This window comes from Ictalurus punctatus, chromosome 16 (genome assembly GCF_001660625.3).
Source record: "Ictalurus punctatus breed USDA103 chromosome 16, Coco_2.0, whole genome shotgun sequence".
NCBI lineage: Eukaryota > Metazoa > Chordata > Actinopteri > Siluriformes > Ictaluridae > Ictalurus > Ictalurus punctatus.
This window is the reverse complement of record NC_030431.2, coordinates 9064910-9082500: the sequence shown is the minus strand read 5'-3', so window position 1 is coordinate 9082500 and position 17591 is coordinate 9064910. Positions and strand designations below refer to the sequence as shown.

General features: G+C 35.9%; 2 protein-coding genes across 2 annotated transcripts in view; both read right to left on the bottom strand.

Annotated features, from left to right (window-relative positions):
- The window catches only part of wdr45 (WD repeat domain 45), a 39021-nt gene extending 38580 nt beyond the window's left edge, over positions 1-441 (bottom strand). Inside the window, exon 1 of the mRNA XM_017489115.3 lies at positions 265-441. Coding sequence (XP_017344604.1) covers positions 265-313 — 49 coding nt within the window. The 5' untranslated portion in view covers positions 314-441. The remainder of the gene's footprint in view (positions 1-264) is intronic.
- Positions 442-7511: 7070 nt separating this feature from the next.
- stc1l (stanniocalcin 1, like) lies at positions 7512-17236 on the bottom strand. Its single transcript, XM_017488354.3, has 4 exons — positions 17042-17236; positions 16787-16929; positions 16461-16672; positions 7512-8009 (listed from the first exon to the last, which is right to left on the bottom strand). The coding sequence occupies exons 1-4, from the start codon at positions 17151-17153 to the stop codon at positions 7688-7690; spliced, it is 789 nt and encodes a 262-aa protein (XP_017343843.1). The 5' UTR covers positions 17154-17236; the 3' UTR covers positions 7512-7687.
- Positions 17237-17591: the final 355 nt, after the last annotated feature.

The following is a 17591-nucleotide window of genomic DNA, read 5'->3' as shown; positions in this document are numbered from 1 at the left end:
GTTTGTAGAAATAAGTTTGACTTCTCAAGTTAGCTCGCCTAACAACCTCCGCCCCGAAAATAAAAGGACTCAGTAGCATGAATATGAATAGCACCAAATGATAAATTGTTAAATGATAAACTGTGTTAGAATCTAACACAGTTTATCATTTAACAATTTATCATTTGGTGCTACCTAACAATTAGATAACCTACTATGTCGGCTCTTTATATAAGTAATTAACACTGAAAAATGCAAATGAAAAGCTCATACAACGTAACTCACTTTGGTCTTGATTGAACTGGAGGCTATTGACTCCCCGCTGTTGTGCCATGCTTTTAAAGGGATTTCTGATCTCCGTACTGGAAGCCAAATATAGCTGCTAGCGACGTAACACTAAAGCTTTAGCGCTTGTACTGAAAAAATGCGAAGCGGTGTTTACTAAAGCAGTGTGCCTCCTTCTTTTCTTCTTCTTTTGATGTTTTATGGTAGCTTATGGTGCATATTCCGCCACCTACTGGGATGAAGTGTGACGCGTTGATATCAAGGAGGGAAAAATTCTATTAAATAACTGTTATTTTCAGAAAATTTATGAGCTTTGTAACCTTTATAAGAACTGTTTAGCACATTCTGTAATGTCAGAGAACTAATGCCAGCATATTTTAATTCCTCTTTTAACTAAAGTCTTTCCCTTCCATATGCCCTACAGTTAATCAGCACATGCTCTACGGTTTCTGTAAGTCCATAACAATTACACTGAATTCATGTTTACCTATCATCTGGAGTGATTTATTAAGAGTAAAGTGTCCAATTCTCAACCGTGATATAACTATTATCCCTTCTATTACCATCAGCAGTTCTTACATGACTAACTTGTTTATGTATATTATACAAATGCTGTCCTTTGTTTCCTTTATCCCATCTTTCTTGCCACATCGTTCTGACAACTACTTCAATTATACCTTTAATTTCTGATTTACTCAATGGTATGTGTATGTAAATGTTTAGCTATCTTGCCCACCTCCTCATTTCCCTCTGCTCCAACATGAGCCGGCACCCATAAAACGACTGCTGTAATTCCCACTTGGCTTATTCTGTACAAACCTTGTAGTAATTCTATTAATATATCTTGCCTAGATTCTGATTTTCCACTCAATACACTTGGAAATGCAGAATATGTATATGAACAAATTACTACAGCCGTAGATTGGATTTCTTCCACCCACTGTAAGGCTATCTGAATAGCGACCATCTCTGCTGCATATATGGATATATTATTAGATGTTCTTTTTTGCAGATTTATATTTAAAGTGAGGAATATACATAGCAGCAGCTGTACACCCAGTTTCTGGGTCTTTAGAACTATCTGTGTAAATTGGTAAAAATGGAAAGTATTCACTATCTAAATACTGCTACACTATTGTCTCCTTTGGAACATACTTCTGGTTTTCTTATTAGTTTAAATATTTGCAGATCAACTGTTGGCATAAAGAAGAGCCAAGGTGGAGAGTTTGGCAGAGCTACTGTGGAGCTAATATCAATGTTACTGATACATATTTGTTGAGTCTGCTTGCCTACTGTCCAGCCAAATCTATTCAGATATGTCTGCTCATATTCCCAGCAACTCGCCAATATTTTTTTTAACCAGCTGATTTGTAACATAAACTTTAATACCTGTCCAATATACCATTTTAGCTGTAATTCATGAATGTCTAGTGGCATTTCCCCCATTTCTATCTGCAAAGCTGTCACATGAGAGGGTCTAAAAGCTCCACAGTGTATTCTAAGGGGTTTGGTTTTGAATCACCTCTATCTTATTAAGCAGTGAGGTCGATGCTGAGCCATATATTATTCTACCATAATCAATTGATAACCTAATTAATGCACAGTATACCCTTTTTAGAGAATGCCTTGTGGCACCCCAATCCATTCCTGCCAAGCACCTCAACACATTAATTCCTTTCTTACATTTATCATCTAGCTTCTGAATATGTGACCCGAATGTTAATTTGGAGTTCAACCACACTCCAAGATTCCTAATTTGTAATAATGCTCTAATGTTTGTTTATATAATTTTAATTTGACTTCAGGAGTTTTCTTCTTTTTCGAAAAACATAACCTGTATTTTGGTACCGAAAGCTGAAATCCCCAGTGATTAGCCCAGTTTTCAACAACATCTATTGCCTCCTGCATTTATTTTCCTACATACTGCAGGTTTCCCCCTCTTTTCAATAGCATTCTATCATCTGCTATAGCGCTTTCCCGATTCCTTATTCAATTTCCCCAAAAATATAATTTATCATATTATTAAAAAGTATGGGGCTACAAACACTACCTTGCGCATCCAAATATTTTCCAGCTGCCCTCAGGATTATTCTAATTCTTTCCATACGGCTTTCAGTTTGCACTGAGCAATTTTTCCACCTGATCTGCTTTCCTTGTACTGGTCTTCGTATTTTTCAGGACATGCTTTAAAGCTTCCATATATGTTATTCCTTCTGATACTCTTATATTTTGCACTCTTGCCACATCCTTTCTTAACCTTTCAGCCCCCACTGTGGTTTTCTCCACAATTGCAACATTTTGGGTTAACTCCATGCCCACACTTTCTGTACTTATGCTCTCTTCTACACCTAGCACAACGTTGTTTTCCATTACAAACTGCAGTTACGTGAACAAAATTCTGACACTTAAAGCATCTTATTGGTGGTGGTACATACGATCATACCACATAACGTAAATATCCAAGATACATTTTCTCAGCTATTTTTTCCGCATCATTGTCTTTAGGCCTACTGCTGCTTTTTCCTGCTTCTTGTCATTACAGAACAACACTAATCTGCCATCTCTCATCCTTTTTGCACTTTCAATCTTGCCAACCGCTTCTTTCAGTGCTTTTGTTATTTTAATTGGGTTTAACAGATAAATCGATTCCTCAAGAAATTTAAGCATCACCTTGTACTCCTCTTTCGGTCTTATAACCTATTGTCTTTCTCTTTCACTATCTGATCCGGATAATTTATTACTCATTTTCTTTCTTTTACGATTTTCCACTAAAGTCCAATTACTATTTGCTGTAGCTTATTTTCTAATTCCTCGCCGTCCATTCCATCCGTTTCCGGATCACTTCCTGAATCCAGGCAACTTCCTTCCATCACCACATCATTCACACCCTAGTGTTGCCAATTTCCCACATGCGATTTGCGCCCAAAAGCAGAATTTTGCATTTTGACATGATTTGTGTATATTTATTTGACCGTCCAAGCGTAATAAACCACTAAAGAGAACTCAATTCGGTACTTGCATGATGAGGCGCCTCCTAGTCAGACAGGGAGACTTTCATTAATTTCTTGTTGTCTTAATTGTATGTTGTTATTTATTTATTTTATCTTTCTTTTCATGTTACACATGACGCGAACTCGACTGAACTCAGAAAAATGTCAAACAAAATAAAATAAAATAAATAATTAAAAAATTGCTTTTTTTTTAATACAACTGGCTTAAAAGCTTAGCTTACAGAAAGCTTAATTTCCCCATCCCTATTAGCTGCATATAAAACTAATAAATGTGATCATTTTAACAAGATAACACTAATGTATAATATTTAGCTAGTTTGTTTATTGAAGTTATGTAGCTATATAGAAAACAAAAACAATTATTGCAATATAACTGTGCTCCACTACATTCTACAGTAGTGCTTGGAAGTTTGTGAACCGTTTAGAATATTCTATATTTCTTAATATATATGACCTAAAACATCATCAGATTATTACACAAGTCCTAAAAGTAGATAAAGAGAGCCCAATAGTCAGGGAGTTCCCCAGACACAAGAAGCGTGCAGATGCAGCGCGCGCTTCCGCATTGTCATGTAATTGTTTACATTACCACGTGTGTTTATGTTTTGGTTTTTGTGCTGTCTCCACCACTGTATCATTATTGGTTGTTTCCCTCACGTCATGCAAAACTGTTACCGTTTCCCTATTGATTAATCTGTGCATTAAAACACCTCATGTGTCTTTGTTACCCGTGCAGTATATTGATTGGTTTATGCTTTTGGATTACCCTTATCACTGTTTGTACATCGCCCGACCTTGCCTGTTTTGTGGATTATGGTTTTGACCACGATTTGGATTTGTCTGCCTGCCTCTCACTAAAAGCCTTTTACTGCACTTGCATCCGCCTGCACGCCCGTTTCCTGTCACCAATTAAAATTTAATTGGTAAATGAACAAGTAAATGACCAAGTATAATATTTTTGTCTCATTCATTTAATTATTAAATAAATGAGACAAAAATATTATATTTGGTCATTTACTTTTTGAGCAAAAGTATCAAATATTACATAACTTTGAGTGGCAAAAGGATGTGAACCTTTGCTTTCAGTATCTGGTGTGACCTCCTTGTGCAGAAACTGCACCTAAATGTTTCCAGCAACTGTTGATCAGTCCTGCACATCGGCTTGGAGGAATTTTAACCCATTCCGCAGTACAGAACAGCTTCAACTATGGGATGTCGGTGGGTTTCCTCAAATGAACTGCTTGCTTCAGGTCCTTCCACAACATTTCTACTGGATTAAGACCAGGAGTTTGACTTGGCCTTTTCAAAACATTAACTTCATTTTTCTTTAACCATTCTTTGGTAGAATCACTTGTGCACTTAGGGTCGTTAACTTGCTTTCCCTTGTAAAAAAAAAAAAAAAAAAAAAAAAATCCTATTGGAATTTCAGTTTATCAGTATTTTTAAACAGAATTTCAGTTTGTCCTGTAGGATCTTATTTGAGTTTTAGGATCTTTTTTTTTTAGAACTCTACTTGTATTCGATTAGAAATACCCTAATAGAACATAACAAAAAAATCACAGATTTTTATTTAATACAGTAACAAAGTTAAATATAGCTGCGAGCAGCAATTATTGGGGTTCTAGCTGCTTAGGGACCTTAAAGACATTAAAAGATATTACTTAATATTGTGCAATCCTACAAGCACCTAAATCAAAGAAAAAACAAGATAATTTTAAGAAATATCGGCTTGCATTAAGCTAGTCTAATAGCTGCTGATCATTGGTCGAACAATGGTGGCCATGTTTTTCAAGATTCGCAATTGTTGCAATATTTATTTATCAAGTCTATTTGACCAATGGTTCCACATTTGCTCCCAATTTCATATTTTGTTCTGTTATAGCACCACCAACTGGTCACAATCAGTATTCCTTTTAGAATTGTCCTCAGATTGAACCCATACTTAAGTATCCCAAGTTTGGTGAAAATATCTCATTCTGTTCAAGAGTTATAGCCATTTAAGTAAAAGTGGCTACTTTTTAATGGTCTAAAAAATTTTCTGACACATAAAAAAAAAAAATTTTCGTTGTATGAGAGAGAGGAATTAATTTATCAATATGTATGGTCAGTATGTATGTAAGGGTCTTTCTCAAATTGTTGCCAGAAAGTTGGAAACATGCAGTTGCCTAGAGTGTCTTTGTATGCTGTAGCACTATGATTTCCTTTCACTGGAACCAAGAGGCCTAGCCCAATCTTTTTCCAGCATGATAGTGCCTCTGCACTCTAAAAAATGCTGGGTTATTTTTTTCCTATCCAAACGCTGGGTTGAGCCTTTTGGGTCATTTAATTGGGCTATTTTCTCAGTCTTGGGTAATTTTTTGGTAGTTTTGTGTAACTCAACCACTGGGTTAGTGGCTGGGTCATTTTCATTGACAGTTTAATCAATGCACCCCTCCCCCACTCCGACTCATAAGCTCAGCTCCTTGGGTCAAATCAACTCACTGCGGACTGTTTGAATTCCTCAGCTGGAGGGTGCAGTTTTCACACAGACAGACTGTTAGATTTATTTAGAGAAAAAAGGGTCGTAGGTCGTATGGGTATTTATCCATAAAACCATTAGTGTACACTAGAAAAAGCAAAAATGTGTGATAACAGTCCTGTTATATGACATTAAATGCACCATTATTTTCGTTAACTTTGGCTTACTTGTTTATAATGCCCACTGGATCATAAGTTCATTACTCAGTTTTTTAGATGTTTTAAATGTCTCCTTTGAACAAAATCAGACATTTTCGTTTTAAATATGACTTGAGTAATTTACTTACATAACACCACTTTAGCAGCTCTAGCAATACATTTCTGAACACCTTCTGTATAAATACAGGAGATACCATATTGAGATATTTGTTTATAATGTGGTACATTTGACATTTTCAAAGGGTAAAAATAACCCTGAAAATTGTAACCCATTTATGAAATAAAATTAACCCAGCATTTTTCTGTAAAAATTAAACCAATTTTAACCCGAAATTTGTTCTGTCCTATTTTTACACAGCCGATTAGGGTAAATATTAGATTTGTTTTTAACCCAGTGTTTTTTAGTGTGGGGCTTACTAAGGTTGGTGTGGAAGAACTCAAGTGGCCTGCATAAAACCCTGACCTCAACCCCACTGAACACCTTTGGGATGAATTGGAGCACCAACTTCATGCCACTCCTTGTCAGACATCAGTACCCAACCTATTATCTCTGAATGGGTACAAATCCCCCACAGTCACAGTCCAAAATCTAGTGGAAAACCTCAGAAGTTTTGAGGCTGTTATAGCAAAGGAGGGACAACTTATGAACAACTCATGAACAAATGCCCATGGTTTTGGTATGGGAGGTTCAGTATTCAGGTGTCCACATACTTTTGGCCATATAGTGTAGCACTCTGTGGGGTAAATATGATTCTTCTAGTACTAGTCCATTAGTATAGACAATAGAGATTTATGACTTAGTTTGTATAAAGAATGGGAAATAAAATACACTTAGGAAGAGGTATCGAATCAGTGATGGACCATAATGTGTAGAAATTCACAAGCAAAGCACATGGGAAGTCAAGAAAGAGACAATATAGAAATGCCAGAAAGATGGGATTTCATTAAGGAAAATTGAGAGAAATTTAGTGAAATAAGTGATAAAATTTTTCAATATGTAAATTACAACCAAAGTATAGATCGTGTAAATAAGTCCACCATAAAGGCCACAGCAGAAGTACTACACAGCTGTTGCTAAACGAGAGCACCAATATAGAAAATCCTGGAAACTGCATGGAGAAATAATAATACAGTGAAGACAACATTGTTTGGATAAGTATTATCATTTGTACAAATTCATTAAATAGCAGAGTAGTTCAAACATTTAAATACAACCCCAATTCCAAAAAAGTTGGGATGCTGTGTAAAACGTAAATAAAAACAGAATGCAATGATGCAAACACTTACTTGTCCAGCTTTTTGTAGCCCCCGTCTCAACTTTTTGAGATGTGTTGCGACCAGCAAATTAAAAATTACCTTATTTTTTTCCTTAAATTTTTTCAAACATTTGATATGTTTTCTATGATCTATTGTGAATAACATATGGGTTTATGAGATTTGCAAATCATTGCATTCTGTTTTATTTACATTTTACATAGTGTCCCAACTTTTTTTGAATTGGGGTTGTACCTAAAAAAAAATAAACAGCCATACAGTGTCAGAAACCACATACGCTTGACATTCATTTGACATTCATTTATTTGAAGGAAGTGCCATTTGCAAGATGCTAATTCATAGTCTGAGTCTTCTATAACTTCAAGTACTTTACTATTGTTGCTGTAGGGCAACACTAAAGGAAGTGATACTCTGGATACCATGTGTCATGGCTGATAAAAAAAAAAAAGGTTTCTCCTAAATCATTTCTTTAATGTGTTTAGCATCTTGGTGTTTGGTATCTTATCTTCAACTGAACGTTTCTTGGCAAAGAGGTGATTTGGTTCCCTGCTGTGCAAATCGGGTTGGATCTTGAACATGGGTGCTCCCATGGGCCAGCGGAAGCCCTCAAGGCCATCCATACCAGTGGTACCATGACCAAGGTCTTGGGGACAGGGCTTCTTTTGCAGCAGCTGAAAGAGGGTGAGCATGTCAGGGTCTAGCCTAGCTACAAGCCCAGAGCGGACCACTTCCACTGTCTCCTCATCACAGTCCATTAGGCTTTGCAGCAGTGTGCTGTAGTACCTACAACACAAACAGTTAAGCAGTTATAACATTCAATCATCAAAGAAAATGTGGAGCATATTTTTAAGGATGAAAAATGCCTGATGTCAGACATTTGCTAAAATTACAGTGTTAATGCAATGGTGTTTGTTCTTTGTGAATTAGGCTGCATGAAATAAATAGAAAATCAATTTCAGAATAAACCCCATAGCTTCACCAACTATAACACTGGTGTATTGCTAATTTAGTTGTACATGAGTCAATTTTCTCTATTCTCACCCAGGCTGAAATCCAGAAAAAAATTGTCTGTTTTAATGTAGGTTGGATCAGCACAACAGGGTATGTTCTTTCTATTAAGTTTCTAAACTGTACTAAAATGACCACCTTCGAAAATTGCATTTACTAAATGTACAGTTGACTCAGAATATAGCCTAGAAAAATATGCAAGGAATGTCATATATCCAACATTAACAAGCATGCAAATAGTACCCCTAGTGGTCAGTTCTTTCCAAGGTACATAGAACAGTAAATAGACCATATATAAAACATACTTATGAAGTTTTATGATGATAGTTCAGTGCTAGCTATGCGAAATGCGTTAAAAGCTGATTGGCTGAAGGCAGCCATATTTTCAAAGTAATCAAATAGTGTTTTACAAATTCAGTTGCAGATTAGCTGAATGATGAAGCACACCAAATTTAAACTTAAAAGGACTTTTGGTTGAGAAACAACTATTTGACCCTAACTCTGCTCCCTTTCAATGACCATGCCCAATCCTTTGTAGATGTCCGCAGATCCTTGTACTGAACATATCTTTTCAAGTCAGTTCAATTCCATATCACCAATCATGAATTCCAAACACCAATCAGATTTGAGTAATCTAGCTGTCTCCTTATAATTGATTGATGTATGACAGCCATGTTGTTTACAAATGACAACATGTTTTTGATAATTATTCAAGTTCACACTCTGACACCACAGTTGTGAAGACTGGCCAAAAATCTTAAGACTGTTTCACAAAAGTAGGTTTTGTATATTATGTAAATTATCACAAATTCAAGTGGGCAGAGCTAAAGGCTCCAAAAGGCAATAAACACATTAAAATAAAAAATAATTTTCACTGTAATACTTATTTCCAAGGGATATGTTTGTTTTTGTGTGCACAAACATGAATATCACCCCCAGTGACCAATTTCACTGAGCCTGCATCAGATAGTAGAGGGTCCTAACCCAAATCTTCCACTCAAGTTTTGTGACAATACCCCAATGTAAACCCTGTCAAATGCCTGTTGAATACTGATGGGCCGATGGTGGCCATATTCTTCAAGTAATTAAGTCAGTATCAAAATCTACTTAGACAACCACAGATGCACCTTACCAAATTTCAACTCGATCAGACTTACAGTTCCTAAGAAACAGCCATCTTTCTAGGGTTGTAACTGTATAACGGTTTCACGGTATACCGTGGTATGAAAACCGACAGATATCATACCATGTATATTTGCTTCTCTACGGTGGTGAAAAAAAGCAACCAGATGGAGAACGTATAAGTTGGCCACATGCAATGAGTATTCAATCACATCAGCCAATTAACCAATCATATGATTTGTTGAGGAAAAGTCACATGACTTTTTGGATGCGCATTGAGGAATTTATTCAGTAAAGTTGTTTCCATTGTGTATGCGCATGTTTTTTAATTGAATATAAAAATGATCCACCTCAATTGAGTGCATTATTTGCATCTGGTATTTCCATCCGGCATTCTTTTTTCTTTTTCTTTTTTAACTCAGAAGCTTCTCCTTTCATGCCTTTCAAGTTATGCACGAATCCATGTAAGAATTTGAGTTACAGCTGTTTGAGTAAATTAGTCACTGCATCATTAGAATTGATTGATGTGAGGTGGCCATATTGTTTACCAAGGTCAACCTGATTTTGATCATTGAGCATCACACTCTGCAGAGTAGTTTGAGACCAAATTAGTGAAAATTGCAAAAATCCTATGATTATTAACAAAAGTAGGTTTTGCATATTATACAAATTATTAAGTGAGACTGCATCAGCTACTAGTAGGTCCCTTCCTGAAACCATCATTCAAATTTAATATCAATAGCTTAATGGTAACTCTGTCTTGTTAATCAAGATATTGCCAAGTAATCCAGCTGTCTCCTTAGAATTGACTGACGTGTGGCAGTCATATTGTTTATAAATCAACATGCTTTTGATAAAGCATCAATATTGTCAATTTATCAATATTGTATATCATCAATTTATCAATATTGTGAATATCGGGCATATACTGTAGGGTAGTGTAGAGATATTGTTTTTGTGTGCAAAAATATGAATAGTGCCCCTAGTGGCCAATTTGAGTGAGAGCTCATCACTTGAGATACTAGTAATCCTGACCCCTCTGCTCTCTGGACCTGCCTGGTCCATCCTGATGCCCTACTTCTGGCTGGAAATCTCATCAATTGGAAGTCACTTGCTGCTGCTGCTGAGGATGGAAACACTTAAAAACCATAAAAATGGCTTTGGACCTCAATTAATCTGAACAGCTGTGCTATGATGGCTAGGACTACAATTGCTATGATAGCCTTAGGACTGCAATTGCCACAAACAGTTTTGCACTCAAGTCTCCATCAGTAAACATTTTCTAAGTTCAACAAAACAGACTTCAGGTAAAAATGAATGAATTTTCCTGGTGACACAACTACACTATTTGACCATGTAGTATTAACATGTATTAACAAGTATTAACAAGTATTAACCTTACTTAGATTAAGGTCAATAATTAGATTATTGCTGTCCATGTAAATGTAGTCACTGACTACATTTACATAGACACCATTAATCTAATTATTTACCTTACCTGATTAAGATAATAATGTGATTAAGGTGTTTACATGAATCGCTTTTAGAATACTCCTGTCATGTACCCTTTTTATTGATTACGATTAAAACAGGAGTGATCCACCTGTCTTAATTATATTATGCACTGAAGAAGGTGAAATGCCCCCAAATCCTACCAATTTGTCTTTGGGGAATGTTGTTCTCAAAGTGACTATGTTTACATGGACAGCAGTAATCTAATTATTGACCTTATTATGAGTAAGACAATATTGTGATTAAGGTGTTTACATGAGTCGCTTTTAGAATACTCCTGTCATGTACCCGTTTGACATGTTTTAGAAAGTAATTAGATTAACAGTCACCGCGCCACACCGTCCGACGTCCCACCAGAATTTCGCGTATCAACATACAGGTCGTCTACGTTATGGTACCGTATACAGTTTTGGGTGTTTTTATTTAATTTTTTACGAACGCTTTAAGTGCAGTTAATTATTTGTCATGCTATACGTGCAAATAGACAACTGCTTGAAGCCGTGGGCTGCGTCCCAAATCGCGTAATTACCTCTATATAGTAGCCGAGATACATGTATCTTTCCCCACTGCAGGCCTATAGTAGGCAAGTATGTGATTTGGGACGCAGCCGAACTCTCTTGTTCGCCATAAAACTGCCGTGTGTGATCGTGCCCTGTCGCAAAATGCGGTGAAAACTCTCACACAACGTTCATAATGTGATTAAGGTGTTTACATGTCTGTAATACACGTCCATAATGCGACTAAAACAGGAGTACCCCACCTGTCTTAATTCGATTAGAGCTTAATTCAATTATGACCTTAATTAGATTAAGGTAAGTAAAAATTGCTGTTTACATGGTAGTTTCTTAATCAAAGTATGGTCTTAATCGGATTACGAGTGGATTATTGTTGTCCATGTAAACGCAGCTAATAATCCACTCTTAATCCGATTAAGACCATACTTTGATTAAGAAACTACCATGTAAACAGCAATTTTTACTTACCTTAATCTAATTAAGGTCACCGCATTTTGCGACAGGACACGATCACACACGGCAGTTTTACGGCGAACAAGAGAGTTCGCCCGCGTCCCAAACCGCATACTTTCCTACTATAGGCCTGTAGTGGGGAAAGATACATGTATCTCGGCTACTATATAGACGGTAATTACGTGGTTTGAGACGCAGCCCACGGCTTCAAGCAGTTGTCTTTTAGCACGTATAGCATGAAAAATAATTAACTGCACTTAAGGCATTCGTAAAAAAACACCCCAAAACTGTATACAGTACCATAACGTAGACGAACTGTATATTGATATGTGAAATTCTGGGGGGACGTCAGACGGCGTGGCACGGTGACGTAATGACACGGGCTGTTAATCTAATTATGTTCTAAAACATGTAAAACGGGTACATGACTGGAGTATTCTAAAAGCGACTCATGTAAACACTTTAATCACATTATTATCTTAATCAGAGTAAGGTCAATAATTAGATTACTGCTGTCCATGTAAATGTAGTCAATGACGGAAAGAGGCTGCAGTAAAAGCCTGGAAAAGCATGACAAAAGAAGAAACTGACAGTTTGGTGATGTCAGTGAGTCACTTGGATTTGTTTCTAGTCTGTTGTGAATGTGAGAATAATACAACTTGAGCCTTTGAAGCATCTGCATGAATGAGTGCCAATACGGCCTTTGAAGGAGTTTAACTACTTCATGTAGTGTTTGGTATTGGAGAGTGGCGTTGCAGTATGTTTTAGTTTATCTTCATGTGTATTTTGCACAAATGGTCCATCTGTTGATTCACTTCCTGACATAGTTCAGTCAGCTTCATAACAAAGTTGAAAGCAGCTGTTTTGCATATCATGAAATGCTACTGGGTAGCACTGGTTGATTTTATGCCATTGGGATCATTACAATCTCAGATAAGAGAAAAGTAGGCCTCCATTTTCGGGGTATCTGCAGGTATCCGCACTTCAAATTTAATACTTTGTAATACCATATTCAAGACATTTCCCAAAAAATTTAAGACCTGCACGTCACTTCCATCATGCTACACTATACCTCAGGTAAAATGGATTGTGTTCATGCATATACATCCATTTCTGGTTTTAAGTAAACTATAGCAGGGTAAACTTCTATAGTGGTATATGGGAAACCAGAGCAAATATCCTTTTTGCATTGATATTTGACCCACAGTGAAAGAAAAACAATCCAGTATTTCCTTCCCATGACTTTCCAAGGGGGGAAAAAATATAGAGAGATGGAGTCAGAAGAGAAAAAAATGTCAAATTTACCATCACTCTCTCAGCAGCTGAATTAGAAACCCCCTCGCAGTAGTGTTTACAAGGTTTTTGGGGGGGTAATTTTATGCCAGGGTAATGTGTAACAAGTAGTGTTATAAATTTACAGAATTTTTTGTAAAGAAGGAAATATTATATTATATATATATATATCCTTTGCTATTTTGTAATGATTACTATTGCACTGAAGAATACATTTTTTCTTTGGGGTACAAATACAATAGTTATATATATCTGACTTTTATATGTTAGACCTTATGTTAAAAAAAATTCTCATTCTTATTACCAATCAGGTGAAGTGCTGTAAACCTCTGCCCACAAAAATGTTTGAGATTACGCTAACATAAAACCAAAGTGAATCTGGCATGTCAGGTCTAAATGCAGATTAAAAGTGACTCAAACTCACAGCACAGACAGATGTGGAGTGGCATTTACTGTGAACCAAGCCGCTCTGAAACACTGAGGAGCCGCACACACTCAGAGCAACACAGTCACACGAGTTTACCATCTTAAAAAGCAACGAGTGAAAATAAAATCTAAATCTGCTTTACGGTGTTGTTTCGATTGCATTTTTAAGACTTTTGAATTGTGGATTTAAGACATTTTAATGCTAATTAAGGCCTTACAATTTTTACATTAAGGAATTTAAGACATTTTAAGACTTTTTAAAGACCTTCGGACACTCTGCTTTTGCAGTTCGATTGCGCATGGCAATCAGCCTAAGAGAGAGAGTTTCTTTCATGCACGGCTGCAACTAGTGATTATTTTCATAATCGATTAGTTGGCTGATGGGGGGGGGGGGGGGGGGGGGTATTAATTGATTAATCGGATGGGGCAGGGCAAACTTCCAGTACCATGTTTTCATTTATTTAAATTAAATTCACACACTGAGTGTTACAAATATTAACTTAAGACTAAAACTTTACACAACTATTTGCCCAATTATATAAGACCCCAAGAACCCAATACACACAGACACACACCAGAATATATTATTCATTTAGGACTGTAGTTTAATTCTGTGCTTTTTTTTTGCATCTATAAAAAGTAATATATTATATATATATATATATATATATATATATATATATATATATATATATATATATATATATATATATATATATATATATATATATATATATATATATATATATATACACATATATACATACACACACACACACACATATAAATAAAATTTATGCATTACTTTTTATGGATGCACAAAAAGCACTGAATTCTACAGTCCTAGCAATCCCTGATTGATTGGTAGAACCTGTCATTCCCCAGTGATTACAAGTACCAGGTTCAATTACATTTCATTGTTGGTGTGACATTTAATTTGACTCTCTGAATTATCTTTTGTTTATTTTATCCATCCATGCAACACTTGAACTTGTCTACCACTCATAGGTTTTTGCAAATTATCATTTCATTTGTAAATAAATTTCAAATAAATCCATTAATGAATGATTGTCAGCTCAGCTAACGTGATATTTGTGAATGCACGCAAATAACAAAACTGATTAATTTTAAGACATCTCATTTGAATATATTTTGATACATTTTTGATATTTAAACATTTTGAAAACTTTCCTACAGACCCCCTGCAATTACACCACTGACAACCAGGGGTCTGCGGAAACACTGCACTAGACGCTAGAGCATATAGAGCATAGTGTAAGTGTATAGTAGGTCATTTGGGACACAACTTTAGCATTTACTCTCCGAAGCATGCTTTCGAAACAGAAGTAACGTAATGAGTAAATGTACCGCGCAGACCAACTAATCGAATCTCGAATGAGATTTGTTGGCAACGATTTCCATAAGTGATTTTTATCGATTAGTTGGTGTAGCTCTACTTTCATGATTCATCCCGGCTGCCGTTGAGCCCAGAGAGAGAGCAAACAAACGCTGGTGTAGTCTTTTTATGGATATACTCATCTTATATTCTTCCAGTTACTATAAAAGTACTTTAATAAATGTGCACTCCCCTAGTTGAGGATACATGGTACCTAGATGTGTATAGTTCTTTTGATTAATGACATGCAAAAAATATTCCACACTGAAAAGCAAAACCTTCATTTCATTTTACAGAAGACGTGGATGTCCATATTATGAAAAATAAAAGACAAAAATAACTAGAACACAATCCCGTAAAAATCTATTATATGGAACATCAAGTGAAAAAATAAATAAATAATGAACACCTGCTGAGCTCAGTCAGTGGAACAGAGGGCTAAAATTGACAGGAAATGTTTATAAACACTGGTGGAATCCATACCTGACAGGATTGACTTTGTTATTAAGATGACAGTTGCTGTTAAATGTTTTTTTCCTCCAGGGTGCATATCATTAAACAGACCTAAGGAAGCCCCTACCATGAGATTCACTACTGTGAGACAAATGTATTACTTTGTCCTTTGGTTAATATTTAGTATATTTTTGATGGTTTACATCATTTAATGTATTCATGTGATTATTATTTGTTAAGGTGTTACTTTATTTGTTAATTGTAATTTAAACATGCATGAATTTTGTAAGTGTTTTGTATAATTTTCAATAAAATACATTTTGTAGAAATACATGTATAAATACGTATATAAATGCAACTGTGTAATTATTTATGTTGTATATAATTAACTTGCATTAATTTAACATGATTCTTGTAACAAACATTCATTTTTGGAATAGTTTTTCAAAGTACATTTTTAAAAACAACAAAATATACATTCTAAAATTGTACAACCAAACTTTTGATTTCTTTTTCTATTTTTTAAAATAAATTCTCTTCAAATTCCTCAACTGGTCCAAAAATAGTCATGTGTAGGCTAAACACAGAGTTGTGGCTGAGTCACAATGACCCAACCTTTGGGTAATAAGATCAACCCAATAATTAAATGCAGTGTGTGGTAAAGTATATTGATCCAATTGGATTACAAATTTACCCAAATTGGGTTATATTCAACCCAGCAGTATTTTTTACAGTGTTCCAACATATAATACATGTACTCCCCCTCCCACCTCACAGCTGCTCAGCCAAGCACTGAGAGTGCACTGGCTCGTGCAACCCTCTAGTGGCTGGGGTTGGTTCCCTGAATGGGAACTGAACCCAAAACCCAGTGTTCCGTACCACTTATTAGAACCAACTGAGCCAACATTTTGTCAACATTCATTCAAATGAGATTTCAGTTTATAACAGGTCTTAATTCAATCAATAATTGTGCTGCTGTGTTGCTCGTGTTATCTTGTAAAAAATACCCTTAAGGACCATTGATCAGAGATACTGACAAATTTATATTAGATTTACCTGTTTGGAAAATGTCGGGGCACCTGCACCACTTCTCCAATGGCATCAGAGTTTGAGCGGGCTACTGCACAGATGTCCAGTTTTTTGTAGCACTCCTCTTGCACTTCAGTAATCATTTTCTGGAAGGTGCCACAGCGGCGGATGGTCTGAAAAACCTTGGAGGTGATGCCATTGGTAATGCACTTGATGCTCTCCTTGAAAAAGGTCTTCCCCTACATGAGATTCAAATACTTAGTCATTAAATAATTATTTCTCATATATTTAATCAGTCATTCACGTATCATTCATTGTAACTCATACAATAATTTACTTTTGCATTTTATTACCTCGGTATTAAAAACTGCTGCTGCATGGAGAAAGATGGTACAAATGTCATGCATACCATCAGTGTCACAGGTAGAATTTTCGAGGCAGGAAAATGTGCTACAACCCACTTGTGGAGCACTGTTCACACAGCGGACCACTTCCGCTAGAACATATGAAATAACAACTTAAACACTGTTTAACAATACAAATTGTGTAATTCTGTGAGCAAACTGAACAAAATGCAACATATTTTGGAAACTAGATGGCATACTTACATGGACTGCTGACTGAGAAACGAGTTTTTCTTATTGCAGGTGCATACTGCTCTGTTTCAAAGGCAGATAAAGCCGAGACAAGGAATATGAGGAAGCCAGTTCTTAGGAGCATTTTTGTAACCCTGGACAAATGTGTCTTTTCCCTATTAAGGATTTAGACCTTATTTTTCTGTTTGAGGCTAGAAGGAAAACACTGGTTTATATAGCTTGCTCGTTTTAGATTAACAGGTCATTAATTCTTCTGGTTACCTCCTCAATCAGAGATAAGTATCTCACAGGTAGGTCAAACCTAAACCTATCCAAAAACTTTCCATAGTCTCATAAATATTCATGATTCTTATTTAAGGTCTCTTGAATAGTTTCCAGTAAGTCCAGTAAATCTGTTGTGCCTCCTTTTTGCCCCCTTTCAGAACTTCTTGATAAGTGCTTGCCCTGTAACATATATCTGTCTATATTATGACCTTCAATACATCTAAAAACAAAACAGTAATCTGGAGGTACATTTATGGGTTGAGTAGAGTAGAATTTGTACATTTCTTTACCCAGTGAA

Excerpts from the sequence above, each read along its gene's own strand:
- stc1l (XM_017488354.3), bottom strand. The coding sequence starts at position 17,153 with ATGCTCCTAAGAACTGGCTTCCTCATATTCCTTGTCTCGGCTTTATCT. Across the intron at positions 16,930-17,041 it reads TTTCTCAGTCAGCAGTCCAT|CGGAAGTGGTCCGCTGTGTG; the intron begins GTAAGTATGCCA and ends CATATGTTCTAG. Across the intron at positions 16,673-16,786 it reads CAGCAGTTTTTAATACCGAG|GGGAAGACCTTTTTCAAGGA; the intron begins GTAATAAAATGC and ends AATCTCATGTAG.